General features: G+C 39.7%; 1 protein-coding gene across 2 annotated transcripts in view; it reads left to right on the forward strand.

Moving 5' to 3' along the window:
* TRPC6 (transient receptor potential cation channel subfamily C member 6) overlaps nucleotides 1-14,033 on the forward strand; it is a 108,491-nt gene that overhangs the window by 63,345 nt on the left and 31,113 nt on the right. For both annotated transcript variants that reach the window (XM_075742325.1, XM_075742326.1), the window contains exons 2-4: nucleotides 1,903-2,677; nucleotides 11,062-11,247; nucleotides 13,381-13,545. In XM_075742325.1, coding sequence (XP_075598440.1) covers nucleotides 1,903-2,677; nucleotides 11,062-11,247; nucleotides 13,381-13,545 — 1,126 coding nt within the window. The remainder of the gene's footprint in view (nucleotides 1-1,902; nucleotides 2,678-11,061; nucleotides 11,248-13,380; nucleotides 13,546-14,033) is intronic.

Below are 14,033 nucleotides of genomic sequence, written 5' to 3' on the forward strand. Positions count from 1 at the left end.
ACTTTTTGTGAAGACATTTTGAGACACAAAAGACTAATTTTTTTACTTATATACTTAAATTCATGTTCATTTGTAAGTATTTAATGAATAAAATATTGCCGGTGCTTATTATTTTGTGGGAAATATGGAAAATAGTGAAGTGTATTTGAGCATATGTATATAAAGAATCATTAAGCTACCATTCAAAAAGAAAAAAGATGAAGTTGTAATGAATATTACGTAGTTTAGCAGAGTAATTCTAGGAGAGAAAATGATTTGCAATTTAATTTCTATTGAAGATTGGGATCTTAGTTGACTGAAATAATAGAGTCATGAATTAGATTTTCTTGTTACTAAAGAGAATGTAGCATATTTTGTAGGATTCCTTATCCAACTTAGCTTTGATTTGGTTCACTTCATGTTTGAATAACTACATAATGAAGTAATTCATATAAAAGGTGAGGAATGGATGAGTGTTTCAGTACTAGAAGTAGAAGATTGGACAATTCAGAGCTATCATGAAGCAAGAATTGGCAGGATTTGTTGGCAAGCCACTGGGTGGAGGAATAAATAGGATATCAAGGTTATGAACTGTAATAATGAAAAGGATGGTGGAGATGGGGAGTAACAAATGCTGGACAGTGTAGTCAATATGCTTTTATCTCATACAGATTCAATTTACAACTGAGTGTTCAATTATAGATGTCAGAAAAACATAAGCAGGGTGAAGAGGAGAAGCCATATCCAAAATTTAAGTTAGATAGTTGCTGAAGGAGTGATAAGGGTAAGAATAATAAGACCAAGCGAAGTCAGCCTGCCTGCTTTTCTGAGGCAGAAGGAAATTTGGAGAATTTCCATGCTCGTGTGCCCTTCTGTCCTGTGCAGTCCCTTGTCCCTCATCCCACGACTGCTGACTCCTTTCATACCGTGACTTGTCTTCACTGAGCTGTGACGTAGCACCAAAGTAGACCAAGTAAAGAGCTTTGGGTGAATGGCATCCTGAGGGGATGGTGGGTTTCAGAAGGGCCACCTGAGGGCAGCTAGGCTCGTGTGAAGTCACTGGGACTCCTCCTACCAGCTGAGCAGATGTGGGCTATTCTCACTGCTTTGCGCTGTTGATACTGGCTGTCTCTGGACTGAGGCAGTCATTGCACGTCATCACTATTCTCCAGGTCATCTTTGTATTTAAAATACATATTTAAACAATGAACTTGAGATCTGATGTTCTTTTTTTGATACCCAGTTGTTCCAGTGAAGTCCTTTAAAATACCTGCTAGGTCTAGCAAAGGTGTCAGAAAGCAGTACATTCACAGAAAAAGTTTCGCTTTTGCAGCAATTCTCAAATTTAGATGAATGTTTTCTGTTGAAAGTATTCTTGTAACCTGAAAGTGAAATCTTAGCATGTAAAAGTGTTACAATGCTTTCATTTTCTCTAGATTAAAATAGGAAGCACTTTTTTCATGAAGTGACTGTACATATGAGGGGGATGTGTGGGATACCAAATGATGATGAGAAGTTTGGATAGAAGAGTGCTGGAAAAACAGAGAGGGGTTTCTGTGTAAACTTGAAAATGAACCTTACCTTTAAAACTATTATTCTACCTATGTAACATGAAGCAAAATCCAACTTGACTAAAAATTACACAAAAGTTTTGGAGGATGAAATAGGGAACAAAGTAGTCTTCAATGATGATTGACTAGGACTTTTTCTTCTTGTTGAAATAAAATGTAATTGGCTACTGATTCCAGGTCTGTGTAGTGCCAGTGGTTACAAAGTGCATCAAAGTCAGGGTTTCTGGTCTCCCTGCTACATTAAGAATATCCAGCAGATAAATGATTAAAATTATTAAAATAAATGATCATTATTTAAAATGGCTATGTCCTTGCATACACCAGAACTAATAATTTATTTATTTCCATACAGCCGAGGCAATGAGAATAGACTAGCGCTACGACGACAGACCATTCTCCGGGAGAAGGGGAGGAGGCAGGCCAGTCGAGGGCCAGCGTATATGTTTAATGACCACTCAACAAGTCTTTCTCTTGAGGAAGAGCGCTTTTTGGATGCAGCAGAATATGGAAATATTCCAGTGATTCGCAAAATGCTGGAAGAATGTCCCTCACTCAATGTGAACTGCGTGGACTATATGGGGCAGAATGCCTTACAGCTGGCAGTTGCCAATGAGCACCTGGAGATCACAGAACTGCTGCTGAAGAAGGAGAACCTGTCTCGGGTTGGGGATGCCTTGCTTTTAGCTATTAGCAAAGGTTACGTTCGGATAGTGGAAGCCATCCTAAACCATCCCGCATTTGCCGAAGGCAAGAGGCTTGCATTGAGTCCTAGTCAGTCGGAGCTCCAGCACGATGACTTCTATGCATACGATGAAGATGGCACGCGGTTTTCCCATGATGTTACACCGATCATTCTGGCGGCTCACTGCCATGAATATGAGATCGTCCACACTCTGCTGAGAAAAGGAGCTCGGATCGATAGGCCACATGACTATTTCTGCAAGTGCAGTGAATGCAATCAGAAACAAAAGCATGACTCTTTCAGCCATTCTAGATCCAGAATCAATGCCTACAAAGGTCTGGCCAGCCCCGCTTATCTGTCTTTGTCCAGTGAAGACCCTGTAATGACTGCCTTAGAGCTCAGCAATGAGCTGGCTGTACTTGCCAACATTGAAAAAGAGTTTAAGGTGAGTAGATGGATCCTGATTCTGACAGACGCAGAATTGCAAAGTTCAATCAAAGGTCTTTCTTCCATTCCTTGAGCAGTAAGAGATCAACATCATCTTCATAAATCAGCAGGATAATGTGGAAAAATATAATTGTTTAATGAATGGAAGATTTAAATCTTTGGGTATGTCTTAATGCTCTGTGCTGATTGTAATTCGTCCTGCTTATGTAGAATGTGCTAGTGAACTCATTTTCCACTTCCTATCAGGCAAGATAGTAAAGGAGGCCCTTCAGACACATGGGTGAAGCTGGCTTAGGACAGGGGAAAGAAGAGACTGAAGTGATACATTTTGGTCACTTATGATTCTGTTAAACGTTCATGCTTTCTCATTATTTTCTTGTAGTTGAACTTTCTCACTCCTCACAATGTTTTGCATTTATTCATAAAAAGGACTCTAAAGAATGTCCTTCTTTTCCTTTTTTAATGTGCTGCCTTTCTCTTCCTCTCCTTATCTTTTTTACTTGTTTGTACTTATATACAAACTCTGTGAAGTTGAAGACTTTTTCAGTGTAGTACATAGAATTCTTAATGTTTCACAAATACCTGATTTTGAGAAAAACCCCCAAAAATTAATAGTTGAGACCTAGAGATTGAAGACCCCTTAGATCCTTGAAGCATGAGTGTTCTTTGGGGTTTTGCAGCCTACAAAAATATTTACCACAGTTTATTTGCAGCGAGAATGTAAGCTTTTTGCTCTCAGTAAATGCAAAGTCAGGCCTTGTGCAAACATTGGCAGGGTTAATTATGACTTAGGTTAGCTAAAGGCCCTTGGACTCAGTTTACCTTATGGAACCCTGTTGAAAGCAGATGCTAGTATATGATACTACTGTGACAGAGCAAGATGTGTAGACTTCACTAGCAAGAGATCAACCCCCCTCCAAAGCAGTAAAAGAATAATTTCCAACATTGTGTTAGGAAGAGTTTGAAGTTGCCATGATCAATATTTAATGTTAATCTTCTTAGCAGTGGCACAGTTTGCAAGGCTGTGAACCCGTCTCTGCTCAGCCAACCTGAGATGCTGCAATTCTGAATTAATTACTCCTGACTTCTGCTTATAGGTGTATCTTTGTGGCACCAATCTGTTGTAAGAAGCTGAAATAGTTCTTGGAGAGGGAAAAGAAGGAGGAGGTATGGGCAAGGGGATCTTAAAAACAGCAGTTAAACAGCTGGAATACGAGCAGAGGAGAATTTTTATTTTACATCAGTAAGAAAATGCTGGGAAGAGCATTTCTGCTTAATGCAGAGGATGAGTGTCTGCCCCATGAAGCATCTGGCAGAAATCCTTAGGACCTCAGTGGACTGAGATTTCATCCACTGCTTTCACGTACAGTTCAGAGAAGAGTATTTAAACCACATACTCTTTGTTTCTCATTAGCAGCTGCTGAAGATATGAACAAAAGGACTTGATGAACTTAAAGGGGAGTAAATTTAGAACCGAACAGAAAAACATTTTTCATACACCATAAATGCAGCCTGTTAAGTTCACAGCTATGTTAAGATAAATAGCATGTCTGATTGGTAGGGACTGTATAGCTCCGTTTACCACAGTTGGAACACTGTGGTAACACAAGCTAAGACTATTATAAAGATAAATAAAATCATCATCTGGAACAGTCAGCAAGAAGTGTCCTTCAAATGTATGCTGCAGTACACAACCGGTGACATGAACTGGGAGCGCAGTGTTTGTCCCTGGTGCCACCAGGGCAGGGAATGGAGCATGCGGGTGAGAACAGGTGGGCTGGTTCAGAAAGCATGCTTCCCCAAAGTGCCGTGAGGAGGTCCTTCCTTGGTGTGACCTGGCTTATCCTGAGTGGCTTTTGGGTTTTTAGTTCCCCTTTTGCCTCAGTTGCCTTCTCTAAATTTAGAGCTCTATTTCTAGGGTAGTGTTGCATAAAGAATTGCAACAGGGATTTTGAAGTACTGTCCCTCAGCAGAAGCAGGAGGCTAGACAAGAGACTGAACAGCTCCATATTGCTGGGCGTTTATCAGCCAAGCTCTGCTGGGAAGGTACCTACTCTTTCGAGTGGAGTGGAGGTGAATAGGAACAATGGGAGCACAAGGCAACATAGAAATTTAACTCTCGCTTACTTTAAAGTTTCACTAGGAGCAGGCGGCTGGCAGCATAAGGTCTCTTGGGAACGTTTTTTAGGTACTAAAATCATGTGGTAGTTCTGGATAAATATTAAAGACCATGAAGTACATTTACATGTGCATTGACAAGAGTTAACATTTACACTATTGATAAGTGATAACATTTACAATATCTAGGCAGGCTGGGGGCTTGACTGGGAAATACCTGGCTTAGGTTCAGTGCAGGCAGTACAAAGGTTGTGTGTACAAGCTGCAGGAAACGGACGCTGTCATCTTCGCTGAGTCTGGGCTTGTTTGTGCTTCTGCAAGCTCATATCCCTGCTTCAAGCAATTTATCTAAAAATTGTTACCCTTACTTTATTTCAGAAGTTTGCCACAATTATCCAGATAGGATAGTCCCTGCATAAGAATGCAGTTTTCGTAACAATGTGTTACACGTGTTAGGGTAATCAAGTATATACTTAGTGCATAGGTTAGTTGGACATGGCAAATCTTTAGCTCCACCTAGGGTGTCCCTGAGCTATTTAAAATATTTCAAACCTTACATAAATGAAAACTGAATTTTCTGGTAATACAGTGTTTAAAAAGACACCTATTTTATAGTGCTGATGGGGAATTGTTGCAGGGGAGCTTCCTGGTGGGTGCCTACAGCAACCAGTGGCACTGAAAATTCCCAGGTCTTCCTCAGAGGCAATGGAAAGGGTTAGTGCTCAACCCTTTGATGCTGATTGTTTCATGACTATCTTATAAATTACTTCTCTCTCCTATCTCACACCGTCATTTAATGCTAGAGATAACACTGACCACGAAACTGATTCATGCAAAACAGGAAATGTCATAATCAGTGGAAACCATCAGAATATTCTCTGGAATATTCTCCTTTCTTTGCTTCAAACCTCTGTAGCAGTGTCATCTAGCATTACATGCCTGTTGCATTTGGTTGCAGGTATTGTTTTACAAGTGTTTTGGAAGATCATTCTTTATTAGGAGTAAAACCAGAAAAAAGTAGAATATGATTTCTGAAGGAAGACTAACTGGACAGATGTGTCAAGCACAGTGCAGGAATATTTCTGTATCAAGCAAACAGCTAATTCAGGCTTCCTGAATAATTCTGAGATCTTCAGGATTTTCTGAATACCATTTAATTTAGCTTTTTATGACATGGCTAAGTGCGCAGCTTAACAAGGTTTGATATTGTATATAATGTTTTTATTTTGGGGGATTGTGTTTGTATGTTCTCAAAAGTATTTGCCCACCCTAGAGCTAATATGTCTACTATGTCCATAAGGATCTAGATGATATTTGACAAATGCTGTCCTGCAGAGATGTGGCCTGGAGTTTTGAGAGGGACAGCTGTGGCCCAGTGCTGTTCAAAAAGGTTGAACCCCAGCTGGCAGCTCAGCACCACGCAGCCGCTCGCTCATTGCCCCCCAGCAGGATGGGGAAAGAGAATTGGAAGGGTAGAAGTAAGAAAACTTGTGGATGGAGATAAGAACTGTTTAATAATTGAGATAAAATAAAATAAAATAAAATAAATAGTAATAATAAGGATAATAATAATAATAAATTGTAATGAAAAGGAAAATAACAGAGAGAAATAAAATCCAAGAAAGACAAGTGATGCAAAGTGACGCAAGTGATGCAGCCAGTCCCAGCGCAGTAACTGCTGTCTCCCCCGCCTCCTCCCCACTAACCTTCCCCCCAGTTATATGCTGAGCATGACGTCATATGGTATGGAATATCCCTTTGGTCAGTTGGGGTCAGCTGTCCTGGCTGTGTCCCCTCCCAACCCCTTGTGCACCCCCAGCCTACTCACTGGTGGGGTGGGGTGAGAAGCAGAAAAGGCCTTGGCTCTGTGTAAGCGCTGCTCAGCAATGACAAAAACATCCCTGTGTCATCAACACTGTTTTCAGCACAAATCCAAACCACAGCCCCATACTAGCTACTATGAAGAAAATTAACTCTATCCCAGCCCAAACCAGCACAAGTACAAAGTCCACTGCAGCTGTAAGGGCAACAGAGTGTTTTATTGTTTAATGGCATGGAGTAGAAAATGTATTTTTAAATTAAAAATAGATATGTTACTGTTTACTGTAAATTAATACCCCTGATAAGGTCATCTGAGTTTGCTTTTCTGATGAGAAGCAAAATTCAATTTATCATCTCAAAGTCTGATTTTCTATTTGTTTCCATTTATACAGCCCCCGTTAGAGAAATCAGATCCCAGTCTTCATTACGGGTATTGTCAGCTCTCTTAAAGAAAAGGTAACATCACCTTTTAGAGAACAACTGAGGCACTGAAGGAGTAAGGGCCAACTTTGTAAGGGGAGTAATGCGTTTATCTACCTACTAAGATGCCTAAATCCAACATTTAGGTCCCACTTACATTCATAAGGCACTTTGAAACCCTAAATCCTTGTGTAGCCATGCCTGTGTTTCTGGTCTTGGCCTCTACAGTTCACTGGCAGGGCCAGGACGTGGTCTGGAGCACTGCTCCATCTCATCTGTGGGGTTCGGTGTCAGTCTGCACCCTGAGAGCATTTCCATCCCAGGCACAGTCTGGGTACAGCAGGAGCCTGTGACCAGTCACAGGAGGCTGCATGGAGAAGGCCCCTGTCTTTTGGGAGAAGCAGCTGTGGTGATATTCTGCTGCTCTCCTGCGCATGCCCTCCTGCTTACGTGGTCAGAGATAAGGCAAATCATGGTCAGCTGAGGTTTTCAGAGTGACTGTGACCTGCTTGCTCCCAGACCTGGGACACCAAGACAGTCTGTGGCTGCTCCTATGACAAAGGGCAGCTGACCCCCCTCAGCAGCAGCCACCGTCACCCCCACCCCTCCTGTTATTCCTCTGCCACCAGCATCTTGTTCCCCTGGTTCCTCATCCCCCACAGTGCTCACCCCAAATCATCATCTTCCTTCTGCAGGGTTGGAGTGGCCAGTGCTGCCCCCTTGTCCTCAGTGTGGCAAAATTTGGCAAAATTGGGTTTTTCCTAAACTGCTGAGGAGCCCTGAACCAATATTGTCACATGCATAAAATAAAGCATACGCATGCTTTATTGCAGAATTAAGGCTGATTCTTTTTAGAGTCTCCAACTGTAATTTAATTGCTAACTACCTTCTCAAGTCTCCCAGGACTGCTTTTTTAATTCATTAAGTTTACAATTTGCGGTAAAGTAGAACTCGTGGAATTATCCTTGTGCCTTTGGCCATTTTCAAAAATAAGTTAAGCCAAACAAATTACCATGTTCCCTTGGCTCACATTAATGGCAAGAGACATGTGAGACTCTGAGGGAGTGGGAACTTTCTGTGCATGTGTGACAGAGACACTGAGATGGTGAGAAGAGTGTAGTAATCATTTTTGCTGTCACTACACATTTAAGTGGACCAAGGGGACAAGGAGTAAAAGGCAGCCTGTGCAGTAGTCTCTGCGAATTTCTGGATTTCTTAGAAACAAAGTTGCCTGGCAAGAGCTACCTGCCCTGTGTTCAGACCATGACAAATCTTCCTGTAGCAGTTTAAGACATTATCATTCCATCTGTCCACCGTAACCTTCCCTAAGAGGATAAATTCTTCATAAGTGAGTACGTCTCAAGACAGCAAGCTGTGGAGCAGGGACGTGCGTTGCCTTCAGCTGACTCTGCCATGTTACAGCTGTCCTGCGCCGCGGCTGGGGCGGTGGCAGCGATGCTGGGCACCGCTTAGCTCTCCAAAGCTCCTTTGCTGTAACCTGACTGCCAAAGAGATCTCAGCTCAGCTATCACCGTGCATTTTCAAGAGGACATTTACATATTAGAATGATTGAATGCTGAATCTTATCTTAGCTGCTGATACAAAAATGAAAGCCAAACAGAAAGTGATATATTACTCTCAAAAAATGTCTTTCTGTAGTGCCAAGAAGTCAAGATTTTGGTTAATCTCTACTGTTAATTTTATGAAGAGAGGGAAAATAAATAATACAATAACGTATAAAGCATGCATGTCATGAAATGGTTAGTTTTAGTATTTAGCTTCTGTTGTCTATGTAGAGAAATGACATTAACATTCCTTTCTCTTTTATGACAGATCTGAGCTATCTTCCTTACGTTACATTATTAAAAAAATAAATCACTAGCAGTCTTATGTGGAAGTACAATAGTGTCTATAACTATTTGTCTGTGGATGTTTGCATCCATCTAAGTAAAGTGAAATGTGAAACTTGGATGCAATTCTTTAATATATACAAGTAATAAACTGGTTTTGTGGTGTTGTGGGTAATAAAGCACAAACATGCACGAAGTACAACCTCAGCAAATAAATTGTGGTATTCTGTATACTCAAAATAATTGTTTCTCTTCCAGGGAGTGTGTTAGATGGCAGTTAGTATGAAGGAAGTAATTAAAAAGAAGGGACTAAACAGAGACTAAGAGTGGGAGAAGGGGGAATGCTATGAAGAACAGACCAGAAGAAGGGGAAATGTGTCACTGTAATAAAAGCATTCATAGAAAGTTACTTTGACCATGTAAAATAGATACTACATGAGCAGTCCTGTATGGTCTGGGGTGGTTGGGGTTTTTTCATTCTTTTGTTTGGGAAAAAATCTACAATAATTTCATCTTTTTAAGACATTAAAATTTGCAGAGATCACAAAAATATCAGAAGTTGTTGACACATGTATGAGTAAATCTATTGTGAGATCTGGAACAGGGGAAATATATCTGTACACATATTTTAGCTTTAGATACACATCTATATCTATATCCATATAACTCCCTATCTGTCTAGCTCTATTCATCTTTTATGACCCAAACACAGCTGCAAGTAAGGAGTTACTTAACGAACTGTGGATTGCAATGATCAAAATATCTTTTTCTATTTTGACTTAAGCCTTTTGGAAAACAGTGACTGACAAGAATATCATAGAATCACAGAATCATAGAATGGTTTGGCTTGGAAGGGACCTCAAAGATCATCTAGTTCCAACCTCCCTGCCATGGGCAGGGACACCCTCCACTAGACGAGGTAGCCCAAAGCCTCATCCAACCTGGCCTTCAACACTTCCAGGGAGGGGGCATCCACAGCTTCTCTGAGCAACCTGTTCCAGTGCCTCACCACCCTCACAGAGAATTTCTTCCTAACATCTAATCTAAATCTACCCTCCTTCAGCTTAAACTCATTACCCCTTGTCCTGTCACTACACCCCCTGATAAACAGTCCCTCACCATCTTTCCTGTAGGCCCCTTCAGGTACTGGAAGGCCACAATTAGATCTCCCCAGAGTCTTTTCTTCTCCAGGCTGAACAATCCCAACTCTCTCAGCCTGTCCTCGCAGGAGAGGAGCTCCAGCCCTCTGATCAGCTTTGTGGCCTTCTCTGGACTCTCTCCAACAGCTCCATGTCTCCTGTACTGGGGCCCCTAGAGCTGGATGCAGTACTCCTGGTGGGGTCTCATGAGAGTGGAGCAGAGGGGCAGAATCACCTCCCTTAACCTGCTGGTAGTTAATATTTGGTAGTTAAATCAATAAGCAACTGAACTTGCAGTTGTAGAGCAACATTTTGGCTCACACAGCAAAATCTGTCATGAGATTTGAGCTAGAGAGCATTGAATTGAAGTTAGAGATGTGGTATCACCATGCTATCTGTAGAACTGCTGCGGCTGTTGCTGGAAAGCAGCAATGAAATCTTGTGTTTGCAAGCTAAAAGAGATGTTGGAAAATGAGAAACATAAGATTTACAAGGCCTAAGAAATTCAATATATTTATGTAATTCTCAAGAAGGTTGGGAAGTAGTTTAGATGTGTTCTCTGCAGGATACTCATCTTGCCCAACTGAGATCTCTACGGGGTAACTTTCTACATCTGAGCTAGTTATCTAGACTTCTGTGACAGGCAGTGAATAGAAAAATTTCCCGTGTGCTATTCATCTCAACTTGGAATAGTCATTAAAATATGTCATACAATATTTCTGAAAGTGGTTTGGTTGGTTGGTTTTGGGTTTTTTTTTACTTTAAATTGGCTCTAAAGCAAGTCTAGAGAAGTAACTCAGGTATGAAAATGGATAATATAGATGTGCCAGGTGACCAAGGTGAGATGAATCCTACTCTTTGAACATTCAGGGGTAGTAGATGCCTAATAACAAAGTGCTGTTAATCTACCAGAAAAAAACCCATAACAAGATGCAAACAAACTATTGCTGTTCACAGATGTGTAGCTGGGATATAGAACTATTTCTCTCGTGTTAGGTTGAAATAGCAAGTTATCTTCTTCTTTTCTTTTCTAGAATGATTACAAGAAATTGTCTATGCAATGCAAGGATTTTGTAGTTGGACTCCTTGATTTGTGCAGAAATACAGAAGAAGTGGAAGCTATTTTGAATGGTGATGTAGAGATGAGCCATAATAATGGAGAACATGGTCGCCCCAGCCTTAGCCGCTTAAAACTCGCCATTAAGTATGAAGTTAAAAAAGTAAGCTATTATGTTGATCAAACATACATGTCATGATAGTGGTATTAAATTGTGCTATTATTATATGTTTATGTTTTGGTAGCCTCTGACACTTAAATGAACATTTGGGCCCTTCTGCACAGTGTATTTTACAAACAAAAGAATCCTTGCCCCAAATAGCTTGTAATAGAAACAAGAAGCAGTTATTCAGGGTGGATACTGGTTACAGTCAGTATGAGAGCAAATGGCTCTAAAAAATGTGTATCTATATGCACAATTTTTAAATATTTACTTGGGTTTAGTTTTAATCTATTTTTTAAAAAAGAAGAAATTTGCACTACTTCTGCAGCCTGGAAAAGTATAGGATTTAATAAAAAACAGGATAGCACAGCCATGCATTGTGCACTGCATGATAACAAATATTGATACACATTTTTGTCAAGCTGTTGTGTCTTACTCAGAAAGTTGAGAAAACTTAGTGAAATTGAGTGTCTTACAGAAAATGTCTATTTGTCTGTATAGATGATCAGAGACACAATCTAGGAGTAACAGTACTGTGGTTCTCACTTCTGAAGAACAATGGGCTACAGCCAGTCTTGAATACAGGAGTTACTGTCCTTTCTTGGGCTTGCTTCCATTTCTACTGTCCATTTAATATTCTGGTCTGCATATGAAAAGTACTCAGTGGAACCAACTCGGTTAGTAGCTGCACCAAGACCCTTGAATTACCCAGAAAACTTCTCTTGGATAACATAAATTGTAAAGTTCCAGGTGACGTGTGTCAACCAGGGAGAAATGATTTCTGTGATGAAGTTTGTACAACTGAAGATCAAGAGGATACAGCTGGAGGATACACGTCAAAAGCAAGTTACCTTAAAGTAGATCTCCTGACAGAGCAGTAAAACCTTTGATAAAACTTTTCCAACGTAATGAAATGGATCAGACCAACAATGTGAAAATAAACGATATCTTATTTTAACAAAAAAAAAAAAAAAAAAGAAAAAAGAGGGAATCAGGATTCTCAAAAATCCAGTACAGACTGAATATATAGATCTAATTTATCAGAGAGGAATTGCAGATTTTTTTACAAAAATCAAGTTCATTTCTCTGGAGTGAACCTTAAACATTTATATGTGAGAAGTATTTATGTGTTCATGAAGGGAGGAAAAGAAGAAAATCATTTTGACTGAAGAGCACCTAACTGCATATGAAAACAAACCTGCAAAACACTTGGCAAGCTACGGTCACCTAGAGAGAGCTGAAACAACTTTTGAAGGGAAGATACTACACTGACTTTGTCCTTTGTGGTATCTGAGTCTTAATCCTTCTATGAATGTGAACTTTCTTTCAACACTTTCTCTTGCCTGAATAAAGACATTCACCTTCAGCCAGTCATCCTTTAAATATAGAGAACTATTTTAGGGAAAAAAAATACTGAATTCAGTTAAATTTTTAATTGTATATCTAAGTTTAGACTTAAAAATTTACAGTGCACAAGAATCCACTATTTATTAATATCTACCTTTGCAAGATGCTTCTTACACTTTCCAGAGGTTTTGACAGAAAAGAGGGTTATAGGCCAAACTTCTCAGTTTTGCAGAGTTTATCCAAAAGATTCCAGAACCAAGTTATAGTCTTCAGCTGATTTCCTACAAAAGTGACAGCTGTTTTCTTATGCCAGCTGAAAAAAATGGTATTTTCCATGTTAGCATGTGCAAATATGGCATATTCTTTCTTTCATAACTAAAGACTATATAGCGTCCTTTACAGAACAGAAAGACTTAAAGTTTTGGAATTTCAGAGGTAGTGACATGAAAATTAGAAATGTCAGAAACAAGTGGAGTTTGCCCAGATAACATTTATGTTTAATTACACTTAGGTGGAAATTATCACTTTGTGGTGGAAACAGTGTCAATAAAAAGCCAGTTTTTTAAATTAAAGGATTTATTGTTGCTGATAGCAATATACCTGCGTGCAAGAGGATTATGCTCATCAAAAAACTTTTTCTTAAACCTTTGTTAATGCTCCTTTGAATATAAGCTGAGTTATCGCTATTCCCACATTTGTAATGCGCTTCATATAGCTGTTTGTTATTTTAATAAAAGATACTCTGATAGCAATATTATTTTGTTGTGCTCCTTTTCTTTGTTACAGTTCGTAGCACATCCAAACTGCCAGCAGCAACTTCTTTCAATCTGGTATGAGAATTTGTCGGGTTTACGGCAGCAGACCATGGCAGTGAAGTTTCTGGTTGTCCTTGCTGTTGCGGTAGGACTGCCATTCCTTTCAATGGCTTACTGGATTGCTCCTTGCAGTAAGGTCAGTCTGTGAAATCTTGTAACGGCCTTTTATTAACTCCTCTGTTGTCTGTATGTAGATTCCTGCCTGTCAAAGATGAAGCATGAGTATCAATTACTGACATGCTTAAATCATACTTCAGAAATGTGTTATTTTAAAGCTGAGTTAGAATGGACTGGCTGCAGGATTGCATGTTCTGACAATTGTAAGAAAGACAGGTAATTGTACTGTGTTAAATGCAATGTGTATTAAATTAAATTAAATTAAATTATAATGTTTGAGCAAGTGTTGCCTTGTAGAAACTGTAGTTTAGAAACATTGAGTCAAACTGTTTTTTGTTTGGTTGCCTTAGTTAGGCAGATGCAGAAGATCCTCATTTCCCACTGATTCAGAGCTAGACTAAGTTCAAGCTGTGGGTTGATTACAGTTACCTCAAAGGCAATTTTATTTTTGACAATTAAGAATTAATAGATAGAAGTCGCTGAAACATGAATGCCAAAAATTGCAAC

Source organism: Balearica regulorum, chromosome 1 (genome assembly GCF_011004875.1).
Source record: "Balearica regulorum gibbericeps isolate bBalReg1 chromosome 1, bBalReg1.pri, whole genome shotgun sequence".
NCBI lineage: Eukaryota > Metazoa > Chordata > Aves > Gruiformes > Gruidae > Balearica > Balearica regulorum.